The 22894-nt window shown below is 36.9% G+C and overlaps 1 protein-coding gene across 7 annotated transcripts in view; it reads right to left on the reverse strand.

The window, feature by feature from the left end:
- TRRAP (transformation/transcription domain associated protein) overlaps positions 1 to 22894 on the reverse strand; it is a 98973-nt gene that overhangs the window by 33621 nt on the left and 42458 nt on the right. For 5 of the 7 annotated variants that reach the window (XM_054843172.1, XM_054843174.1, XM_054843171.1 and 2 more), the window contains 19 exons: positions 22159 to 22425; positions 21395 to 21601; positions 20340 to 20498; positions 20122 to 20256; positions 19812 to 19922; positions 18380 to 18526; positions 16128 to 16341; positions 15321 to 15446; positions 13802 to 13948; positions 12466 to 12680; positions 11658 to 11779; positions 10558 to 10771; positions 9402 to 9581; positions 8930 to 9076; positions 8106 to 8225; positions 7520 to 7807; positions 5960 to 6097; positions 5457 to 5569; positions 4819 to 4954 (listed from right to left, as the gene is read on the reverse strand). In XM_054843172.1, the coding sequence (XP_054699147.1) occupies positions 4819 to 4954; positions 5457 to 5569; positions 5960 to 6097; positions 7520 to 7807; positions 8106 to 8225; positions 8930 to 9076; positions 9402 to 9581; positions 10558 to 10771; positions 11658 to 11779; positions 12466 to 12680; positions 13802 to 13948; positions 15321 to 15446; positions 16128 to 16341; positions 18380 to 18526; positions 19812 to 19922; positions 20122 to 20256; positions 20340 to 20498; positions 21395 to 21601; positions 22159 to 22425 (3186 nt within the window). The remainder of the gene's footprint in view (positions 1 to 4818; positions 4955 to 5456; positions 5570 to 5959; positions 6098 to 7519; positions 7808 to 8105; positions 8226 to 8929; positions 9077 to 9401; positions 9582 to 10557; positions 10772 to 11657; positions 11780 to 12465; positions 12681 to 13801; positions 13949 to 15320; positions 15447 to 16127; positions 16342 to 18379; positions 18527 to 19811; positions 19923 to 20121; positions 20257 to 20339; positions 20499 to 21394; positions 21602 to 22158; positions 22426 to 22894) is intronic. The other 2 variants (XM_054843176.1, XM_054843178.1) reach the window with 1 other exon arrangement.

Here is a 22894-nt window from a genome sequence, read left to right on the forward strand (position 1 = left end):
ACAACTGCCGTGTAGCTCAGAGACAGCTGAGCAAGCTGAAAGCAGTCTTCCAACAGGAGCACGAAGCTTAATGCAAACCAGTTCACCCTGTATAAAGAAAAAAGATGCTTCTCAGCAGATAACGCACACTACCTCTGAAATGCTTCAGGGCCTCCAGAACAAGTAATGTCAACTTCTCACTTAAAAGGATCCCGTCCCTAGATGTCAGCACATTATGCCAGCATTATACTTCCTAATTGCCTGCTCTAGGACACTACTAAGTTTATGAAAATAAACAGTTAATAATATTTTAAGTCATCCACAACTAACCTTCCCACTTACGTCAAAGTGATTCCTGAGCACAGGTGCACAGTCAGGTCATAGTGCTAAAATAATTTAAAAATCATTTTAAACCATTTTCTTAAAATCCTAGAACAGTAAAAATATAGCAACTAAAAGCAGGAAAGTACTTACATTGTCTAGCAACTAAATTCTGTGAGTATTTTACAGCAAACTTGCACTTAACCCATGCTCACTAGCTGACACTGCTGGCCTTAAATCTAGAACTTTTTGACTTCTCTTCCTTCCATTTTACATCAAACCCTTTATGGTTTGATATGCAACACAGAAATCCCTCAACGTTACCTTCTTGTTGATATACTGTATCTTAACCATTACAATTGTTATTCCTGTTATCCTCAACTGACTTTTACGCCTGAGCCACCAAAGAGAAACTGCCAGGTAGCAACCTTACACTTACACAGGGAAAATAATCTCTTCCTTTATTACATTATCTACTGGATCATTAAACACAATGGCAATGTGAGCAAATGGAAATGAGTCTTGGGTCCTATCAAAGGCCACTTGCTATCTTAATAGCTCAACTTTAATAGGCAGATTATTAAAAATGTTTCACAAAGATTTACAAAAACTGATACATATTTGCCATCCTTTCTGACCTCTCTTGTGAATCAACCATGGAACTTGATAAAAAACAGCCACATTAAAGAACAGCAATAAAATTGGAGTAGTGAGTAAAGCAGCATAGACTCAATTATTCTTTCACATCCTAATATTTATGCAAACGTGTCCTGACACTTTTAAAAGACTGCGGGTAGAGCCACAAAAGCTCCATTTATGGCTTCTCCTTAGTCGCTCAGTAAATGTCTCATTACTGAAAATATCTCACTTAATATAACTGCAGCTAAAGCATATCGGCAGTTATTTGTGATTGTCACTTCTACTCAACTTGCAAATCTCCAAAACCAGAACCTGTCAGACACCATCTATTTCATTCTATTCGAACTCAAGGCTTATAATATACTGTACAATACAGTTCTTATTTGTAGCTTTAAAGGCTTCTCAAATAATATTATCTCTATAATTAGCTACTGAAGTTGCATGCTTAAATAGCACACAAAATACCAATTGTTGTAAGAACAAAAGTAGTTAATTAAAATGTAAGCATAACCCGTAAGATAATTTTGGTAGCATATGCAGCTTGCTACTTACAGATTTGGCTTCACATGGGTTGATAAATGATAAAAATACATCTTTAGAGACTCTTACTTAATTTGAACCATCAGTACGACAAATATTGAAAAATTCCATTTCAAATGCTGCAATGGTTGGACACCCTTAATTTGGGCTCCATCAAAAGACGACACTACCTTTAATTAATTAAACAGCTTTTGCTTCAAAGGCTAAACTATGAAGACAGTAAAACATACTGATTGCATCCACCTATTTTCCCTTCTGACAAAGGAAAGTGTTACAGAAGAATAAATATACTACATTTAAAAAAATGTAATATTCAGTCTGATTTTGAAGAAAGTAAGAGAGATGCACAACTCGGCATATTTATCATGCGAGACTAAGTTGTCAGAATGAAGCATGCTGTTTGGGTATTTTGTATACAGGAATTTAATCCTGCAAGATACTGGAATTTAAGGATGCTTAGCATTTTCATAATCATGTTTTATCTTTTGCAAATGTTATGAAACTAGACAGTCAACTGTCAGTTTGACATGTAATAGTATTAACTGGTTGGTATTAGTTCAACACTTAAACAGTCCTGATGAAACGAGAAATCCCAATTAAGTGAGGGACTAATTCTTCTGGTGCTTTCTCTGCAATATGAAGAAACCACTGCCTAAGGCTCTGCTCAGAGCTTTGTCAGTAAAGTTTTATTTTAAATATGCAATTGTCCCTCCAATTCCAAGCTCTGGCATCTTTAGCAGAGTAATTCCAGTAATGTCACACCATATAGCAACAGTGCAACGAAGATCAGCAAGCTCTTTTCCACTTGTGATTTAATGCGGTATTCTCACCTTTCAGATTTCAGTTCTACATCTGGTTTATGTTTCTACCTTAACTAATCACAGATGAACAACTCTACCTGCCATGAAAAGAGGGTATATTTCCTTGAAATTACAAAAACCCCAAGGTTTTCAATCTTCTATAGAACCACATACAAAGTTAAAAAAATCCCAGATAGGATGGTTCTTAAACAGTTGGGAAGAAGATGCCTAAGAGAGGATAAGGAGGACGTTACTTAAATACGGCCAGCTTTCTGCATGTGGAAGAATTCATCAAAATTTGCTCTCAGATAAAAATATCTACCTACATATTTTCTGTCGCATCTTTAAGAAAACGGGAGGGTCATTTACTGCACGTTTCCCATGCCATTTAAACTTTATTTAAAAAAAAAAAAAAGTTCATGAAACTTGGAAAGAAGAAAGATCTCCCAGATTTAAATCTTTCCAAGTGTTGTTTTCTGTTTGTAGTGTGCCCCCTGCCTGCAAACTCTTCTGTAACAGCCAAAACTTTACGGAGCGTTCATTCATCAAGCGCAGGGATAGCACAGAATACATAGTCTCATGAGTGAAACCCAGGAAAGGACAAAGGGAAGGTTAAATGTTTTACAAGTGCATGCTGTTCAGCAAAATGAATTACAAGCAGAACACAATAATGAACTCCATAATGAATCAGGAAGGTCAATAGCAGGAAAGTACAAACAATACGTATTATCCGTTACCAAATGAAGATGATAACTACCTCCCTCGCCATAGACAAGTTCTTTAGTTTCTAACAAAAGAAGCTAAGTACTGTGCTGGTTTCTAAAACAGCATATTAGAGGCAGGGCATATCTATGCTCCTTCAGATGAAGAATATGTCCAGAAAGGCTGTGGCATCTCAATTCTTAGAGATACTAAATCTCTACTAGACAAGGCAACCTGATCTACTTGGGCCCTGCTCTGAAGGGACCATCGGACCAGATGACCTCCAGAAGTCCCTTCCAACTCAAAGTATTTTATGGTCCTGTAAACTTTACATTAAACTGTAAGTATAATCATCGATGCATTAAGCTTTTGAGGAAACTTTGGAACATCAGAAAATTCCAAACTCAAGTTTTCCAATTCCACAGAACATCGAATGAAATAACAGAAACAACTCCTACTAGCAGTGCTATCTCAAAGCCTCAGCACTTTGTCATAAACCTGTATCTAGAAGTCTGTACAATCATTATGATATTTACTTCCAGCACAAAACTTACCACAAATTGTCACAATTTGAGAGGAGATAAAAATACTTTTAAGCTTTATTTCTTTTTTTCAGTCAAGACTGTACATTTAAACAGTATCACTTCATAAAAGCCTACTCTTTCTTATAAGCGGTCTTGGTATTTTCACTTGTACGCCTGCTAGTATAAAGATTACACACACAAAAAATTGTTTGGGGAACACATTTGAAAGTCAATCATCTAAAAGCTAAGCATGCCTTTGTGCTTATGCATTATGATTCTATTTACTTTATGAACCTACTTTGGCAGAATCAAAGTATTTTTCCACCAGAAGTAACCTATCCTTTTCTTTAATCCTGGTGATCTTGTCCAAGCCCAATCCCCATCTCTCCCCCTGTCAATCAGACCGAACCCTGCCTCCTGCAGAGCCAGTCTCATTGACGCACCCTGCAACATTTAATTCAATGGCTCTCTTCTCTCTGCTAGTTTTATCAAGTCCTTTACACTTTCTCAAAGGAAATCACTTTCTTCAACTTCTTGCTTCAGTCTATTTACCCAGTTACCCCATCACTTCCCAGTCTAATTTGTACTCCTCCAACTTCCTTCATCCTCACCTCACGTTCCTCTCATTGCTTCCCAATCCCAGGCTCATTGCCTGAGGATCATTACCTGCTCTGCTTGCCCCTCATCTCTCATTAGATCTCCACTTTCCACTCCTGACCACACTGGCTCCAGCCTCTGGTGCTCCCGATACCATTTTAAAATACATGTAATGGATACAGTGCAAAATCAAATGAGCCTTATTTTAAATGGAACTAAAGTAGACTCAAAGAATAAAGATAGAAATCTAGCACTTAATTTGCAGTAATAAAGTATTTGAGTGAATATTTGTTCCTGTAAAGGTGTAAAATACAAAAAATGTCCCTCCCCAATATTGTACTATTTTAAATAACATCATATACTTGCAAGGGTTCCATTTCACATTTCTCCACACGCCCCTGCTGGCACATGCTTCAGTGGCAAGCATTTGTTGCTTTTTAATGACTCATTACCATGTACTGTATCTTTCACCTGCCCTGGCTAAATCTTTTACACAGTACAGCTTTATAATCAGGTAGAAAAGAGAACCATGTTTCTCTGTTGAAATGGCATGTTTCAATTGCCAAAATACCCAGCTGTGTGCTGGGACATCAAAGAAAATTTCCAAGGAGAAGTTCACGATGCCTGTGAAATGAAGTGTAACGCTGAGTTGTGAGAAGGGTAATCAGTAAACCAAACAAAGAAACTAAACGTTAGCGTAAAAAGCCCTCACTCACCTGCACCAGAGCCTCCTTCATAGCAGTCCAGTTTGAGACCCTCCATGCACATTCCAGTACTAGGTAAGGATTTATATGACCTTTTGATTGGCCATATTCTGTCAAAGGTTCCCACTGGTTCAATTCTTTTGAGCAACTAAGAAAAAATCAAAACTATTCTCAATTTGCTTACCAAAAAAATAAAATTTCAATAAAAGTGACTATAAATGCTGTATATCAGAATCTTATCTGCATATTTGTTTGTCTGTGAACAGCTTTGCAAGCACTGGAAGAGTTTTATACAGAAGGGAAGATTTATTTATTTATTTATTACCAGTTATAATACAGAAATCTGTGAACAGGGAAGAGCTGCATTTTGTGTCTCCCCGAACAACCATTTTAAATAGGAAAAACAAATTTTAGCTCAAGTCTGTTTCCACCAATAGCAAATTACATTTTTACAACACTTCAGGCACACCACTTCTGAGGGTCTGTTAAGGGAGTGAAAAATAACTTTTTTTATTCCCTTAAGTTTCCCCTGTATCTGAGCTAAATCCTGAGCTAAGTTTATTCTCATAACTAATGCTGTAAACCAGCTGGGTATTTTACTTCTATTGCAAGGTGAAAATACCTGTTCTACATCAGATTTAAAGTCTTACCGAATCCAATGGTCTTCCCAGAGCTGATACTCAGGAAAGATCGAAGGGGAAGCATTGTTCCGTTCATGCTCTTTTTTAGCCTTTTCCATCGCTTTTTCGTAAGTTTCTTGTGCCTAAATAAAATTCAAATCATTTTTATTTTTCCATCTTCCATCTACATACTAACTTGATATTTTCTTTTTAAAAAAAGTGATATGAAAACTTTTATAAATTCTAAATTAAAGGAAAAAAAAGGTTTAAGTGTGTTAACTCATTGCTGAATATATTCATTATTTGGCAGCATTACTGATGTCATGAAAAACGGATGGATGTACTCAAAAACCTCACCTTATCTAGGTATTGCATGGCCTTAAACTACTACTTCAGCCAGTTGAGAAGCTGTGGCACTTTCTATTTTAAAAGACTGAAGTTGTTTATTGATATTCAGAATATTCTCTTGCTGACCAGAATATTCATCCTGACAGTAGAACTACTCAAAATCATTTCTAATACCAAGAGGGTACCTGTTCAAAAAAGCCGTGTTGTTCATAGGCAATAGCTGTTGCTGTCTCCGGGAATTTACAGCGTTTCTGCCACAGTCCAGCCCACATATCTTCTTCTTGTAACAAAGAGTAGAGCTCAGCAAGGGAATCCAGTATTTCCTACAATGTTAAGCACACATATTTCTCCGCACTCAAGCTGTCATTATAAAATGCAGTAGATAGCAAAACCACATGTTCTACTCTGAGGCAAATTGAGAAAGACATGGAAATAGAGAAGTGTTTATATACAAACTCTTTTTAAAACTCTAGAAGGCAAGCAATTAGTAACAACCAAGTACTGAGAAGAACAACACTGCATTACATGACAAAACAACCCCTATGGCTTGTACATTGATTCGTGCTTGTCTTCCCTAATATATCAGACCAAATCATAGAAAACAAAATTGTTTAACAAGCCAACAACTCGGTCTCTAATGTAGAAGAATGTGTAATATTTGGCTTCCTCAGCTGGTCACAAGCATGCCAAGGTAGGTTGTAACAACCTGACAGACTACTAAACACAACATCACCTGTTTACAGGGAACTCAATTTTGTTTAGCCAGTAATTCTTTAAGGTCATATACCAACAGACTTGATTAGGGAAAGCAAACTCCCTTTGAGAGAGACAGAGACAATACAGACTTCTACTCAAGATTTAAAATTAGGGGCAGAGATGGTTTCATCTAGTTCTACAGTGCTGCAGAGAATTAGTGTCAAAAGCAGATGGAAAAGAGGGAGAAAGAAAAATATGAAAATATCAATGACAGATGAAAGAAAAGCATGAGAAGTACGTAAGAGACAGAGCAGTCAACGTTGCCAGTGTCAGTATTCACAAATGCACAAGGACAAGAATTGCTTCACTGAAAAAAAATAAAAATCCATGCTACTTTAAAAAGCTTCTAAATACAACGATTTAAAAGGGATTGTCCCCCCGTACTCTGCACTGCTGAGGCCGCACTTCGAGTACTGTGTTCAGTTTTGGGCGCCTCACTATAAGAAGGACACTGAGGTGCCAGAGCGTGTTCAAAGATGGGCAATGAAGCTGGTGAAAGGTATGGAGCACAAGTCTTATGAGGAATGGCTGAGGGAACTGGGGTTGTTTAGTCTGGAGAAAAGGAGGCTCAGAGGAGACCTAATCGCTTTCTACAACTACCTGAACAGAGGTTGTAGAGTGGTGGGGGTCGGTCTCTTCTCCCAAGTAACAAGCGATAGGACAAGAGGAAATGGCCTCAAGTCGTGCTAGGGGAGGTTTAGATTGGATATTAGGAAAAATGTCTTCACCAAAAGGGTTGTCAATCATTGGAACAGGCTGCTCAGGGAAGTGGTGGAGTCACCATCCCTGGAGGGATTTAGAAGTTGTTGTAGACAGGGCACTTAGGGACATGATTTAGAGGTGGACTTGGCCGTGTTAGGTTCAGAGTTGGACTCACTGATCTTAAGGGTCTTTTCCAACCTAACTGATTCTATGATACTATTGTACTACACTGTCACTGTGTTATTCTCTTCACGTTTCATAAGGTATTTCAATTAATAGAACACTACCTGTTGAGGAGGAGTTATGCTTTCCTGCTCATAAAATTCTGTTGTCTGTTTAGGCTTAATTTGTAGACTCAGTCCTTTTTCAAAGGCTTGATGTTCCAGCATCAGTGTAGAACGAAACCAGAGATTGTGAGTTTTACCCAGGTATTTCAGGACACAAGGTCTGATGGGAATGGGAGGAACACACTGTGACATTGCTTCCACAAAGCAATTCAGCGCACTCGGCTGGCAATCTCGCTGTACTTGATGGCTACCACTGCACAAGAAAGGGCTGATTTCACCTGCCAGAGCCTAGAAGAAAAAACATAAAGGAGAGTTACTCGTTCATTCAGATTTTTCAATTAGAGAATTTAGATTAGAAATCCTGTTAATACAGGGAGTAATCATTTGGTAAGTGTATTTCTCTTTGCAAACTGAAGAGCCCTATTTATTTCAAAAGATGCATTGATAGAAGTATACAGCATTCACCAGTCACAAAGAATGGCAAACTTCTCAAAGCAAGTGAACAAGTCATTTATCACACAAATACATTTTCCTGAAACACCAGTCATTTACAAAGAGGAATTGGTATGCGAGGAGAGATTCTCACATGTTGTTGTCTGTCAGACAAGATTTTCCAAAGTCGTGAAAAGAGCTGTATCCAAGTCTTCTCTGCTAATGGTGTAGAAATATGACATAACTGAACAAAGGCACTCAGCAACGCTCCAGTCTAGAAACAAAATGGAAGAGATGTATGTAAGTGGGAAAAATACAAATAATACTATGGAAAACCAGTTCACAGTTAGACAGTTGTTTAAGCAGTAATGCAAATGCCTTTTCCAACCAACATATCAAAAAAAAAATTTCCTTTAGCAATACAGACTACTGTAACAAGAATTTATTTTTCATTAAATCTTATTTTCATGTTGATTGAGACTGATTCATTACTGTAATCACTTAAAAAAAGGAAAAAGGAAAGAAGTTGATGACTTGGGTAATAGCAATGATCAAGTTAATTGGATAGAGCTGTTACTACTGTGAGAATTATTTCAACTTAGCTTTCAGCTAAGATTACATTTAAATAATTCCTGAGAAGATAAGATGCCAATACACTTTTTTGATCCTATACTCTGTCTTTGCCTTCACTATTTTTTTAACTGAACAGTTAAAATACACTTGCAGGTGGAGGAGGATGAAATTTAACTTTGTAGGAAAGGGATACAGTAACAGCTAGCAATTAAGTGAAGGTTTAAGAATTTTTTACCATATGCAACTGAGAAATTAAATCAGATAAGAGATGTCTACAGAAAAAAACAGCTACAAAAAATCAGAAGTGTGAGACAAGAGAAAGAGAAAAAAAAAGAAAGGTGTCAGGTCAGTTTGAAGATTTCAGTATTAAAATGATTTGTCAGGAACCCAACAACCTGTACCAACCTTCACTTCTCGAAGAGAGTCAAGAAATTTGTCATGCCGGTTGGTCAACATGTGCAGCTGATTGCCAATGTCCTTCTCAGAGAGCTCCTTAGTTTTAGGTGTACTGGTCTGATCTCCCGGAGCCAATTCAATGTCTATTTCAACATCCTATAGAGAAGGAAACAACTCAAAGCATGCAGATATTTTCTAAGTTCTTTTGCTTTTATTCCAAACAAATACAAAATACCCTTCCGGTCAACTTATTTCAGGTCTCACTATTTATTTCTGCTAGTTCTTCAGGTTCAGATATAGAACTGCTATAGTAAAGAAAAGGCTAAATGAAAGAAAGTTCTGAGAACCCCAGGCATGGTTAAACACAAGATATACTGAACAATCTGTGCAGATCATTGTCCAAACTTATTCAATGAGAAAAAAGGAAGAGCTATATTCCATCAAAAAGATTTGGTTTTCTACAGTACTTTCTGTAAGTTACCTCTTCTTTGGATTCACTGTTTTCCCTTTCACGAGGTTCTTGTTTGACGTGGGTTACCATAGCGAACGCCGCTCTATCGTGACTGTCAGCAAGGTTGATAACATTGGTGATAGAGGGCAGCATAGCACCCTGGCAGCTTGTCCCAATTGTAGTATTTCTCTCGCACACTGCCAGCAGGAGCTGAGACATTAAAAAGCAAGGAGAGTTTTTAAATATACATTTCACTAGTATTTCAAGGAAAACGTCACTATGGTTTAATATTTGTCAGCAAGATAAAAGTTGCAATAATATGTTTAAGGTCTATCACCTTTAGTCAATAAATACAATAATAAATTATTATCTTAATCTGATCACATTTTGTCACCATTTTGAAGTTTATGACTATACTTTTAAGATTGTTTTTCAAGCCTCATCAGAAAGTGCTGAGAAATAGGAACCTTCTATGACTAAATTCTGTATTTTGCACTTTTTAACACATGTATTTAGTGCCTTCAATCAGCTAATGTATACAGACTCTCCTTGTTTACAGTGAAAGTCCAGCCAAAAAGGATGTGGGAAAAAGAAACCCACAGTGCTGGTTTTTATCTCCCTGGAGGGCATTTTAATACTTTTAACAACGCAAAGTTATCCTCACAGTCACTTTAAACCCATGTTTTAATACGCAAATTGTTTAAAAAAAGAAAGAAAAAAGAATTGGTCCCATAAATAAACCAACCAAAAGTGCAATTTCATTTCAACGCAATCCCACTTAACAGTTGTCGTACCACCAGAGCAGACACTCTAGTCTTAACGGCCTTCTGGAAATCATCTACCATAACAATTCTTGTATTTTTTATAATCACCATCACTCGTAAGAGATGGATTTTCTTAAGAAGTATTAACCTGGTCATTAAGCTCTTCGCAGAGAAAATAGATTTTAAAGGTTGATATTAAAGCCACTTTCCAAGCATCAGCATTTCATGGTTTAGATACTATATTAACTTTTAAGCACCACTGGAAGTATTTGAGGCAGCAGACTTGGTATTTTTAGCTTTGATACAGATAAACATACTACAAGACACACTGCATAACGCTTTTACAGACAGCCAAGAAAAATGGGGAATAAAACGTATTTCTTGAATTATAATTGTATTTCTGATACAAATAATTTCCCTACCTCGATGCACTGTTTTATCCAGAAGTGATTTCCCATTGCTTCCCAGTTTTGCGAACAGGTCACATAAAGTAGGCGCTCATAAACACGACGTTTCATAGAATTGTCAAAGACCTCAAAAAACTTGGCTCGGATGAGTGGTTGGGCACAACGCAAACCCGAAAGAAATGCTGGCTCAAGTTTAGCAGTAAGTTCACTACCAGAAAGATTCTCATCCCTAAAATGAAGATGAAATGACAGAGACGTCGGAAAAAGAAGTCTTCCGGGTTTTGTATATAAAATACTAAAAATCAAGAGGTGACATTGTGTAGAAGCCCACATGGTGTGGTATGCAGCCAGGTGCAGCATTTTGAGAGAAACAGCACAGAAAATATTGCTGCTTGTTAGAAAACTGCCCCAGAACTATAGCAAAAACTCTTTCAGGATAAAATCTTATTGTAACTGTGAAACAATGTCAGCCACATCTGTATTTTGTTTGAAATGCCAAGTGATATTCATTGCTAAAAACTTCTGATCACCATGTCCACACCAGGGCTTTGCACGGTTAACCAGAAGACAGAACAGCAGCAAACAGTAACTCAAAATAACATGAATCATTAGCACAAAATTAAATACCTGGCATTTTTTGATAAGGTAACTATTTTAATTATTTCATCACACTACAAAACCTGCCTGTTTAGCTAGCAAAGTAACTCTCCTAAAAGTATAATTTACAATAAATTTCCAAGGGGGGGGGGGGGGGGGGGAATCTTTATACCCTATGGATGTGAAAAGACAGACAGATTTCAGCTGTCACCACAGTGTCTAGAATACAACCAGCTACAAGGATGCCCTGGTGTCTTAGGAAGGGAAGAAGTTGGGACAGTGGAGACGTTTTAGTGGTGTCAAAAAGAAAATCCTTTCTAAGGAGCTCCTATTTTCAAATTGTCTTCTATAAATAAGTATTTTGGTCTCAGTGATATTAATGGATTTTGCATTTGCGGGGGAGGGGGGGGGAATCACTTAATTCAGACCTAAAAAGATTGATAGCCTGTTATAAAGGTCATATATGGTACAAATTATGAACCAATAGGCTGCAATAAATGATTAATTGCTATAATTACCTATAGACATAGTTAACAAGGTCTAAGAACTGGGCATTTAATTCAAGGTCTTCTGGAAAACGCTTTTCAATATAAGTCATCATTTTCACTAGTAAAATGGACTTCTCCCGGAGAGTAGGTGTCTGTGTTAAAAGAAGACATGATTAATTTTGTCAATTCATCTTAAAACACATAGAGAACTGGTACGTTCAAAGTACACCTCAGCCATCCTTTATATCACTCTTTCACTTCTAAAGTACTGAAAAAATAGCTTGGTAGAAGGTCATAGTTCGTAAAAAGAAAAATAACTCAAGCATTTATCCTAATATATGCTAGAGAATTTCAAAATCATGACTAAAAACAGGTTTAAGTTGTTCAATGATTACAAAAATCTAACATACTTTTAGAAGTGCGGGTTCTTTCACACAGTACTAGTTTGTCAACTACTCAACAGAAAATGTGGCAAATGGAGGAGGCCACAAAATGGTACAGGAATAACACAGTTTAAACCAGCATTAGTCATCCTCCTCCTGAAGAATCTCTCTACCCAAGCTAATGTGAAACAGATTTTAAAACTTCTACTTTAAAATGAGTTCTCAGCAAAACAGCGTTTGAGATCCAACATCTAATAAAAGCCTATAAAACACTAAGCATCTTTAACTCCAGTTATTTTCACAGGGGATGCAAAATACTCCAAACCTCATCAAGGGCATCTAAATACATATAACAGATCCTTACAATCCTCAATGTCAAAACCAGACGAATTATAACACTGACTTACAGTTATTTAGTATTTGAAAGAAATAATGATTTTATCTTCTCCATTTACCTGATTATTTACCTGATTAGCCGCCATTGGGGAATTGTTTTTCACCCACTCTTCCACTATTTTTACCACTGCACGAAGAATTTTGGCATCGGTAGATTTTTCAATGAGAGATGTTAGAATAGCTTGTATAAAGTTTTTCCTCATTTCCATGCTCATCACAGCCAGGCGAGTTTTCACAAGATCCAGGCTTAGCATTACCAGTTCACTTGTACCTGCTACGGATGCAAAAAAAGGATTAGAATTGTGTAAACAGCTACAAAACACCTAGTAAAGAAATCTGCAAGAGAAGCTACTGTAACTTTAAAAATAGCAATATCTGTTACCTGTAAACATATCCCTAAAAATAATCTTTTCAGAATTACTATTTTCCATTCCTGAACAACTGAGACAGACTCCTTCCAAAAAAAAAAAAAAAAAAACCCAAAACAAAACAAAAAAACCCCACCAAACCAAAAAAAACCCCCAAATCCATTCAAAATCCTAAAGGCATGCCTGTGGGGTTTCATTTCAGTAAATCTTTGGTAAAACGTATTAAAGAACCCCAGTACTGAAAAACTGCAATTAAAGAAATGCTCTATGATGCAGCACACCTATTCTGTTCTGCTAATTTCCTGACTTGCTTATCTGACAAGTTTAATAATTTTCCAATTGTTTCTCAGTGTTAATAAAATTTGCAAGGTTCTCATTTACCTAATTAAAATATGGGCTGGGAATCTAACAGCAGCAATTCTTTCAAAGTATTTTCTTCAGTAGCTTTTTCATTAATAAATTACAGTGCTCTTTACTAGCACTGGATTTTCCGCTACAAGAACATCTGATTTTTTTTTCAATGACTCATGACCTAATTCATGTGACACAGACAGAATTGTACAGACTGAAAAAGATGCTCTTTTAAGATAAAAACAAAAGCATCAGCTCCAACAAGTTAATTTCACAATCTCCAATATCATCAAATAGGAAGGAGTAAAAAAAAAAAAAAAAAAAAGTAAAAGCATAGAACAATCAAAAAAAGTCAGCCCCTCTCTCCTCAATGTTATAAACTCTTGAAGAATTTCAGTATTTCTATATATGCTGTAGCTCAACAAATACTCACTAACCATTCACTGAAATGTTTGGGTTAATACCTAAATTCATATATTAAGCAGGTAACAGGAAATCAAAGTGCATTTTTATCCTTCAATACATCAGTAATATTTCTCACTAATGCTGAAGTATTTTTCAACACCTAATAATGCACACAAAACTCTACCAAAATCATTTAAATCCCTTTAGGATGAGGAGATTTTAATACTTTATACCACTTCTAATCATTAACTTTTATATATATATGAAATACCTGTATTTGCTTCTGCTGTTCCTGCTGTAGCCTGTGGGTTTAAGTGTTCCCTGACCATCTTCTGCAGAGATCGCATAAAAACTGAAATCAATCTGTCAATATAGCTGGGATTGTTACTGCACGCAGACTTCAGAATCATTAGAGTACCTATAGATAAAAACAATACTTAAGGAAGTAAAACTTAGACTGAGCATGACCTGAGTAAGGTTTTCAATCCGGATGTTCTCTTTTCACAGAAGTATTTTGTCCTGCCATGAAAGAAGCATGGGACTACAAGTTACAAAAATTCAGACAGATTTGAAGAAAAGTTTCAGTCTCAAGTTTAGTCTTTAGTCTAAGACTAAAAAGTCATTTTTGCATTAATCTAAATATTTGAAAGTTCTGTATGTAAGTGCCTGATGGAGGGCAAGGGGGAGAAAGGGAGGACAGAAAGAGAGGGACTGAGAGCAGATACTTCTCCAAGCCTTTAACATAAAAAAAAAAAAAAGTAGTTAATCAGGCAACACAAAATTTGGCACACAAAGTTCAGCCTCAAACACAGAATTAATAAGATTTGCACCACATGATGGTAAGATTGCAGTGTTGCTTTTAAGTGAGCTCTGGACACAGAGTAAGAAACATCTTCCTTGGTTAGTTTGTCATAAAGTACGTCCTGACCATCTGACAAATAGGCAATTCCCAAAGCAAAATTACAACTATCTACCCACATCACAGAGTCGAATCGTGAAGGACATTTGCCATTCAAATCAGCAAGTTTTCCAAAATTGTGCAATTTCAGGTCTGTGTTACCAACACAACCAGTTCTCGGCCAAACTGGATAATTCCTATGTATCTTTGTCATCATATTATGTAGCTGAGCTCTCTACCAGTTAAATAAGTACAAATCACAAGAAAAGAAGGACATTTCTGCTCTTCAGAATGGTATATGCTAAAAATTCAGATTTGCTCACTCAAGAAAAAATTGTATTTTTGTAATTTCTTACCTAGTGAGAATTCAAGATCTATAAATAAATCTTCCTACACTATTTAAATCAGCCGATAAACGAGGCTTTAAAAACAACAGAAAAAGAAAGTATAAGGCAATAACATGCAAGAATGTTTACACTGTTTCTTTGAAATATTCCATTCTATCTCAGAGAAGTACCCGGGGGATTTTGGTTTTTCCACGTAACAAGTTTCCACTAACTTTTACTTTATATTTTGGTTAATCTGAATGCTACGTCTTTTTCCTATGCACTTTGAATAGAGAAGGCTTCCATCTAGCACTGCTGCAGCTCCCCACTTCCAATAATTGTTCCCAAGTCAGCTACCGGGAGAAGACAGAATGCAAAGAACCTCCCAGTCCCTTTCTTCACAAATGACAGACATCCCCAGCTCGTCTCTCAAGTCAGCTCCAAATGCTTCCCACAGCTTCCTCCGCGTGACACCAGATTTCTATTTCCTTATGGAAAATAAAAGCTCATGACAAAGATAAAAATGGGCACTCAACCTACGTCTACTAGAGATGCGGGAAACTTACCAAAGAGCTGAGAAGGGTTAGCATTAGTGGCTTTTTCATAATTAGTAAGGCCTTCATAAATAACCTTTCCAACTGCAGCATAAAGGCACTCCAGCTCTTCATACTTTGAAGCTACACTTGAGGTACCTGCAGCGTTTAGAGAGTTGTGTTTACTTTTGGTAGCATCAGCCACAGAACAGGGAAAGAACAGTTACAACGTGAACATACAGTCATCTATACCATCACGGAACATAATTCTGCTGATAAACCAAGGCAACACAAGCAGATCCCTCCTTTATATAAACTTCTTTATTATCCAACCTGTATGTCTTCTACAATACTGTACCACTACTAAATAATTGATTTTGATGAGAAGTTTTAATTATTTTTTTTAAGAAAAGATTATCTAAACTAGTTTATAATAAGACATGGCATATTACCTACTGTCTATCTTTTTACACTTTATCTCTCTTCCTTGTTTTAGCAAAACAGCAAAGCTTAACAACTAAAAAATTGCACTTCTGAAGCTGAAAAATTATAACTGCAAAAATACATTAAATTTACAGCGTGCATTTCTTGAACCAAAGTTATGACAGCCACAGGTTATTAAGTTTTTATGTCAATGGATAATGATGTATTCCACACGATTACTTATTTCGGCTTTTCTTTTTTTAAACAGAGGTTGAAAGTGCAAGCTAAAATGGACCATTAAATGCAGGAATCATAAAACAGAATATTAGCACATTCCAAAGAGTGTCTTCAACCCACCCTTAATCACTTAAATTGTGCAGCAATAAAGGATAAAAAGAGGAAGAAAATACCACATACTTGGTTCGGTAGGAAAAATGCCCATCAAGCGCGAAAGCAAACTGTGGACTGCTCTCAAAACCTTGGTGTTTCCACAAGTCATACAAGCTGCTACACCTCGTTGCAGGGGTTTGAAGCTGCTAAGGATAGCAGGGGGCTGCAGAACAGTTAACAGGAAACTTAAGACCTCTAAGCCAGTGCAAATGTTGGCAAAGTTGGCCTGATTGGGTTGCTCCTAAAGAGAACACATACAAAAAGGCAGTGAGTGGGGGAAATCACACAAGTATTACACAGATTATTCAATCCAGATCAAATCTGTTGAAACCCTGTAATAAGGTTGAGGTTTCTACACCAGCGATGTTTCACGTCAATCTCTTGGATAAGTCATACAATATAAAACTGTAAAATACAACGTGCTATAAAATCTTTAACCATAAAAATGTTACTTAAGCATTTACAGTATGTTCCTTCTGATGTTTTTTGTGGTCCTCAGTTTTGAAAGCTGCCCGCAAACTTGCTGGATAGAAATGCTTTTGAGAGAAGATAATGTTTTATGTCTTTGTCGACATCTTTCAGAGACAGGCCTTAAGTGAAGAGCTAAGACAGCATACTCTATGGTAAGTTATAGCTTAAAGGTTAGAAAAAGGGATATTTAGAAGGAAAAAAAATAATAATTAAAATGAAATATTCCTAGACATATCTTTGTAAACCTACAAAATGATCGTTAAGACAGTAAATGTGTCTGTCTGCTGCAGAAACTTTATTCTTTTTTCTGAACCTCCTGTATAACTGATGCCACTCAGCAGAAAATTAAGATATAAAATTCCTGTTCCAGAGGGCTCATAACCTTGTATTAAGTAAACATCAACTACGGCCACCTTCCTCAGGGCTGAGGGGTGGTACGGTGTGTTTGCTTTGAGCTGGAGCAAGGAGAAGCGCAGCGGGCTAGGTTTTGATTTTGGCTCGCTCTTAGACGTGGTGCACTATGTCCACCTCCTCCAAGTCCAGGCAGAGGAAAAAGATGGCAGTTCACGTTCTGGAAGCACATGTGCTCTCTGAATTGCACTCTCTAATGTTACTTTTACACCTCCACCACCTCCCCCTCTGTTCCAGAAAGGGAGGGCGATGTTGGTCTGTACATAACATGCAGCTCTTCCTCAGCAGCCAGCACGCAGATACGCACAACTTTGTCCTCAGTGCAGACAAATCACTCAAAGTCATGATTTTCCGCAAGTCATGCTGCTGTTAGTGCACAGCCTCCATCACCTGGCACTTAAATAGCTTTGCAACTGTGTAAGTAAGGAAGATGAGTAGGAGGTAATCCTTGTGAAGAGTGGTCGGAACTGACTACAGTTCTTCCTGTTGTAGGCTATCTAATGCCATCAACAGGAAAAAAAATTATGAATTTTAATGGCAATTTTCACACAGGTTGCACACTACTTAGGAAAAGATGAGTAAAGCAGCAAATATGAGCTCCCTGGGGCACTATCAATGCTTGTAAATGCAAAACAAATGGAGGCACATCAAAAACTCTTCTGACAGAGGGAGAACAGGATGAAAGTAGATACTTGCCCTTTCAAGGACTATCTCCATAAAGACAACAGCATTATGAAAGCAGAGAACATGTAGATCAACATTTGGAAAAAAAAGACCACTGCAAATTTTCATGCAATCTTAGACGTTTTAAAGTTTCCAGAAGTATTCAAAAAAAAAAAAAACAGAAAAGTGACATCAAGAGACCTCCTAAAAATTGAACACAGTAAGAGTTGCTAGCCTATTAAATAGCATGATACAAATAAAACAGGTGTAGAAAAACATTATATGGCAAAAAGCACATAAACAGCATACAGATGACAAACAAAATATGTTGATCATCAAATACAGGAAGCTAGCCTTTCAGTGAATGTCATATTACCATAATGTAGTCAGAAAACTAGGAACCAATAAAACCAATCTTAATTTGTAAAACTTCCTACCAACAAAAAAACCTACCACCACCAAGTAGGCCATCCAAACAAGCCAACTACAACCTATTTCAAAAGGAAAGTAATACAGAAGTTACTCCACCTGCTCCTACATCTATTTCAATATTTGTAAGTACTTCAGCTATACAGATTCTAATCACTGATGCAATTCACATCTTTAACTTATGTGTTTCATTATGAATAAGAAAAGATTAAGACTGTAAAAATTAGTACCCGGATATCCCTAGTATTCAATCAACATATGTGCTAGCGAAACCTAAAGACCTGCAGGACTAGAACGTTACCTACCACAGTCATTAGCAGCTTATCAAACCACTGCAACTTCAGTTCTGACTTTGGCCACATGTCTGGTCGTAAAGCTGTTTTCAGAAGGTTGACACAGCGTCGAGACAGCAATTCCCCAGGAGATCCAGCAGTGTTTGAGTTGTCATTTACCTGGCAATTAATCAGAGTTAACAAAATGACACCCTTTTCTAACCAACTCATTAATTTATTATACATTCCAAGCAAGCATACAATTTCTTATTTCTGAAATGGATAAGCTTAAGTAGTTTTATCAGTATAGTCACAGAGTATTTAACTGCATAAAAAGCTGACAACTAACAGTAAACACAAGAATTGGTGTCTAAACTGCTAGCTAATTACCCCAAACCACCCATCAAAGGTATATTAAAAAAAGTTTAATCCCATGCGTTACTACTACAACTCTGAACACGCTCAAGATGGTTAATCTTTTCTGTTTGCAAGGTATCCATAAACATACGCAGCTCTCTATTCATCTTTATACTTCAAGAGCACGTCTATTCTGTGCAATGGACTGTGGTGTATAAAATCCCATGTTGCCTGCCAGCTGAGTCTTCTGCAGAAGCACAAGTCATAAAATTCGTCAGCTTTGAGCTACACCCAGCTAATATTCCCCACTCCAAAAAAGTTAATTCTTAACAAAATTTGGTGAAAGCCTTACATCCACATGCTGCGTGAAAAGAAGTAATTCCATGTATTTGATTTTGAAAATACAATTACAATCGTTATCCTTAGATACATAATTGTCATCACCTTTCCCTATTAAACTCTCTGAATATTCTTTGGGTTTTGGGTAAAATACTCTTGCTATTACATCTAGGCAACAGAACAAGCACTCTTTGCAGCATCAGGCAAATACATAGATGAATTAAGAAAAAACACTTATGTGAACTTTTTAAAGTCTTTGCCTGGCTCCTGCCAAATTCTACAGTCACGTTTATTTCAATCATGTCACTCCTGATATAGCACTTGCTTGAAAAGAGAAAGTAAAGAACAAACAAAATGCTACAAGTGATCAACAGTACAGTAAAACGGAGACTCTTTCAATTTCAAAATCTGGATTGGAACTGTTCACATTTAAAGCTTTAATTTCAAAGCACACGCTCCCTGCATCAAGCTATAAGTGTACAATGCCAACAATAAGATGCTAAAGCACGCCTCTCATGAATAATATCCATCATTTGTGAAATGGAAAATGTACAGAAACTGGTTACCAAATTCAACTTCTTTCCTCCTTAAAATAAAAACATTTTACTTTTTGTACACTTTCACATTAAAGTTTCTTAACCTTTCAGTAAAATGAAGTTTACAAACACTACAATAATCCAAGCATAAAAGGACTCTTATGAAAAGAGGGGTTTATGGTTTTGGCTACTAATGCCACATTGGTATTTGCATATCAGAATAAACACACTACCTGGCAAGCAATTCTAATCAAAAAATTCACGACTGTATCTGTATGCTGCTTGTCAATCGGCTTGGAAAGAAGTGCATCAGCTCCTGGCAAGGACTGGCTACGTCCAAACACCTGCATGTATACAAAACACAAAAACCATAAGCAACACTGAAGGAGGGTAACAACAAGCAGAACAGACTCAAAATATTTTCTAAAAGTATAACCTTCAATTCAGGGAGTTTTGAGTTATATGGAAAAAAACAAGTACACTAAATTGCTTAGTGCAGGTTACAATTTCAGAGTATCTGAACAAATCCTGAATTTTTCTTACAGCACTTATTGCTCCTGTAGCGGTCCTGAATCGTTTTACTTCTTGGCCAGAATCAACAGACAATCCTCTTTTAACAGCAGATGATGCAGAACTTGCTCCTTCTCCACTTGCACTTGAATCCATATCTGAATCTGGCTGAAATATCAGCAATGTGCATGTTAAAAAAGCATTTAACTGTCTAACAGTTCAATCTTTACCAGTTCATTTAGACTTCCTACCTGCTGGTCTTTAATTCTTTGCAATTCCCATTTAATAACTACTTCAGCAAGATCCACAGCTAATTTTCTTTGCTCTATCGTAACACTGGGAGTGAAGCCCAGTCTCTGCATGGCACTAACCATATGCTGAACCAAGTGATGTCTCACTGGATAATAAACCTGAAAAGATGGTTTCACAGTCATGTTAGCCATTAACCAATAAAATTCTACACAAAAACTACAAAGTCAAAATAAACCAAAATGGTAAGTCTTTAATCCCAAAGTTCGCTAAATGTGCACCATGTTCAAATTTTGCAATTCAGAAAAGTAACCGGTGCTTTGAAAATAAAAGTTTTGGCCACAACTTTCAGTAGTGACTACTGATTTCATGTACCCAAATGAAGATGTTCTTTTGAAGATACCTGATTTCTCTCAAGGACCAATCATTCCAATTTTTTTGCCAATCCTTTTAGAGAGCTACACCTCATGTTTGGACACACTCGGATATTTTTTCAAAATGCACTTAGGTATAGATTCCTGAAAAGTGACTTAAATCCATGTTAGCTAGCTGTCACTTTGGGTCATATTTTAACATGCATTTTCAAAACTGCTCCTATATTGATGTTCTGCAGCATTCCCTCACGCATTTAATGTTTCCCAACATACATTAGCTGGAAATAAAAGTTACCTAGTTAACCCCACAGAATATATAAAGTTAAACAAACAAGGATTACTGGAAGATGGAAAAGAATATGGTTCTGCACTCTTTTTAAACAACTCTTAAAGAATCCCCCCAGCTCTGTTAAAGGGCACTGCTAATGCATGTGCAATGAATTCATCTGGCAGATTTTCACCTAATGTTTTGAGTTCTAACTTCAATCCCGATAAAGATTAATAAGTGGTTTGCTATTTAATTGTAATCGATGTTTCAGTGTTAAATAAATATCTTTGCAGACAGTGATACCTTTTGAAGCCAAACCATATAAATCAGATTTTTTTTTTTTTCTAATCAAACTGCCATTTTACCTCCTTGATATCTGAAATACAGCAACTACCAGAGAAAGTGGTGCAAGTACCTTGAAATGTTGTACTATCAAGTGCAAAATATGGACTAGTTGGGGAACCGTATGACCCTCTTCCACAATGATTTTTCGTGTCCAGTGAGTCAGCATCTGATGTCCATCCTCCATTCGAGCAGGCACAGCTGGAGTCAGAATCGCCATCGCTTGCCTGACAATAGCTCGGGCCTCCATCGCATGAGCTTTTAAAAGACTATGAAAAACCTAAACAGCAAAGTTTCTGATCAACATTAACATTACACATATTTACAAAAATAAAACGTTTGTAATGAAAGAGAAACTACAACATATGTTTTCTAAACAACACTTTTTTTTTTCCTAAAAGCCCATAATTTGGTAACTATATGATGTATAATTCTGTCTCCCTTAAGTTCCCTTTTTCTTCCTCCCCCTCCACTGTCCAATTTGAAGTCTTCCTTTGGTCTCCACATTCTGTCTCAACTGAAATGCCTGTCTCTTAAATGAGGGAACATTACCAGTTTTGTTAATTCAACCAAAAGGACTTCTTATTGCCCCATTTACTCTCTCTCTTTACACTTATCTTCAAACTTCTTTCTATACTCTCCTATCCCCAAATAAATACGTATTAATATTTGCTGTGCTGCTTCTGTATTTGTTTGTTGCACATGACTTTAACTGTTACTTGTATACTAAGCACCCAAAACTACTGTGCACCCTCTACTCTGCATTTTAAAATAAAGCACACTACAGAACTTATCAACATCCCTTTAAATGTGTGAATACAAGCCTGTAGTCAATACCTGCAGAACTATCTTCTTATGTATGGCAAATTTTGCAATGATGTGTGCCAAAAGCAAATGTCCACTGTATTTGCACGCTGGGTCCACACATGCCTTGGACAGGAGGCAAGGCCAAGCAAATGTCATTAGGCGTCGGAGTTTGCTGTTCCGGTTTTTGTTATTGTCATGAATGTGATGTGGAGCATGCTCAACCAGAAGCGTAGCAAACTGCAAGAGGTATATCCTGAGAGAATCCAGCATATCAGCCTGTTTTTCCGGATCAAGTACCTAGTCCCAGGGATGATCAAACAGGAGAGGAGGAAGGTGAGAAAAAACAAAACAAAAAAACCCAACCCAACTTTAATATCTACAGGAGCAAAGTCGAAGTTTTTTGCTTTTTGAGTGGTTTTTAAGACAACTAATAACTATAACCACTTTTTTGGTTCAGTTTAATACCCACGAAACAACCTCTTGAGGTGACAGCTTTTAAATAATGACCACATCTAGAAATTTCCAGAGTGCTAATCTATATTAAGGGAAAAACAAACTAACACAGGAGAGGGAAAAAAAAAAAAACCACACCCCACACACCACCACCCAACCCTCATTTTCGACATCATCTATTCTATAACTGCTAAGCTAATTGGTTCAATGAAGTCGACGTGAATTACAAAGATACTGATGTTCAGTTGTGGAAAGCTTTGCTTATGAAAAATACTGGGATTACAGCCATATAAGCCCCATTTCTAAAGACAGA

Source organism: Grus americana, chromosome 15 (genome assembly GCF_028858705.1).
Source record: "Grus americana isolate bGruAme1 chromosome 15, bGruAme1.mat, whole genome shotgun sequence".
NCBI classification, from domain to species: domain Eukaryota; kingdom Metazoa; phylum Chordata; class Aves; order Gruiformes; family Gruidae; genus Grus; species Grus americana.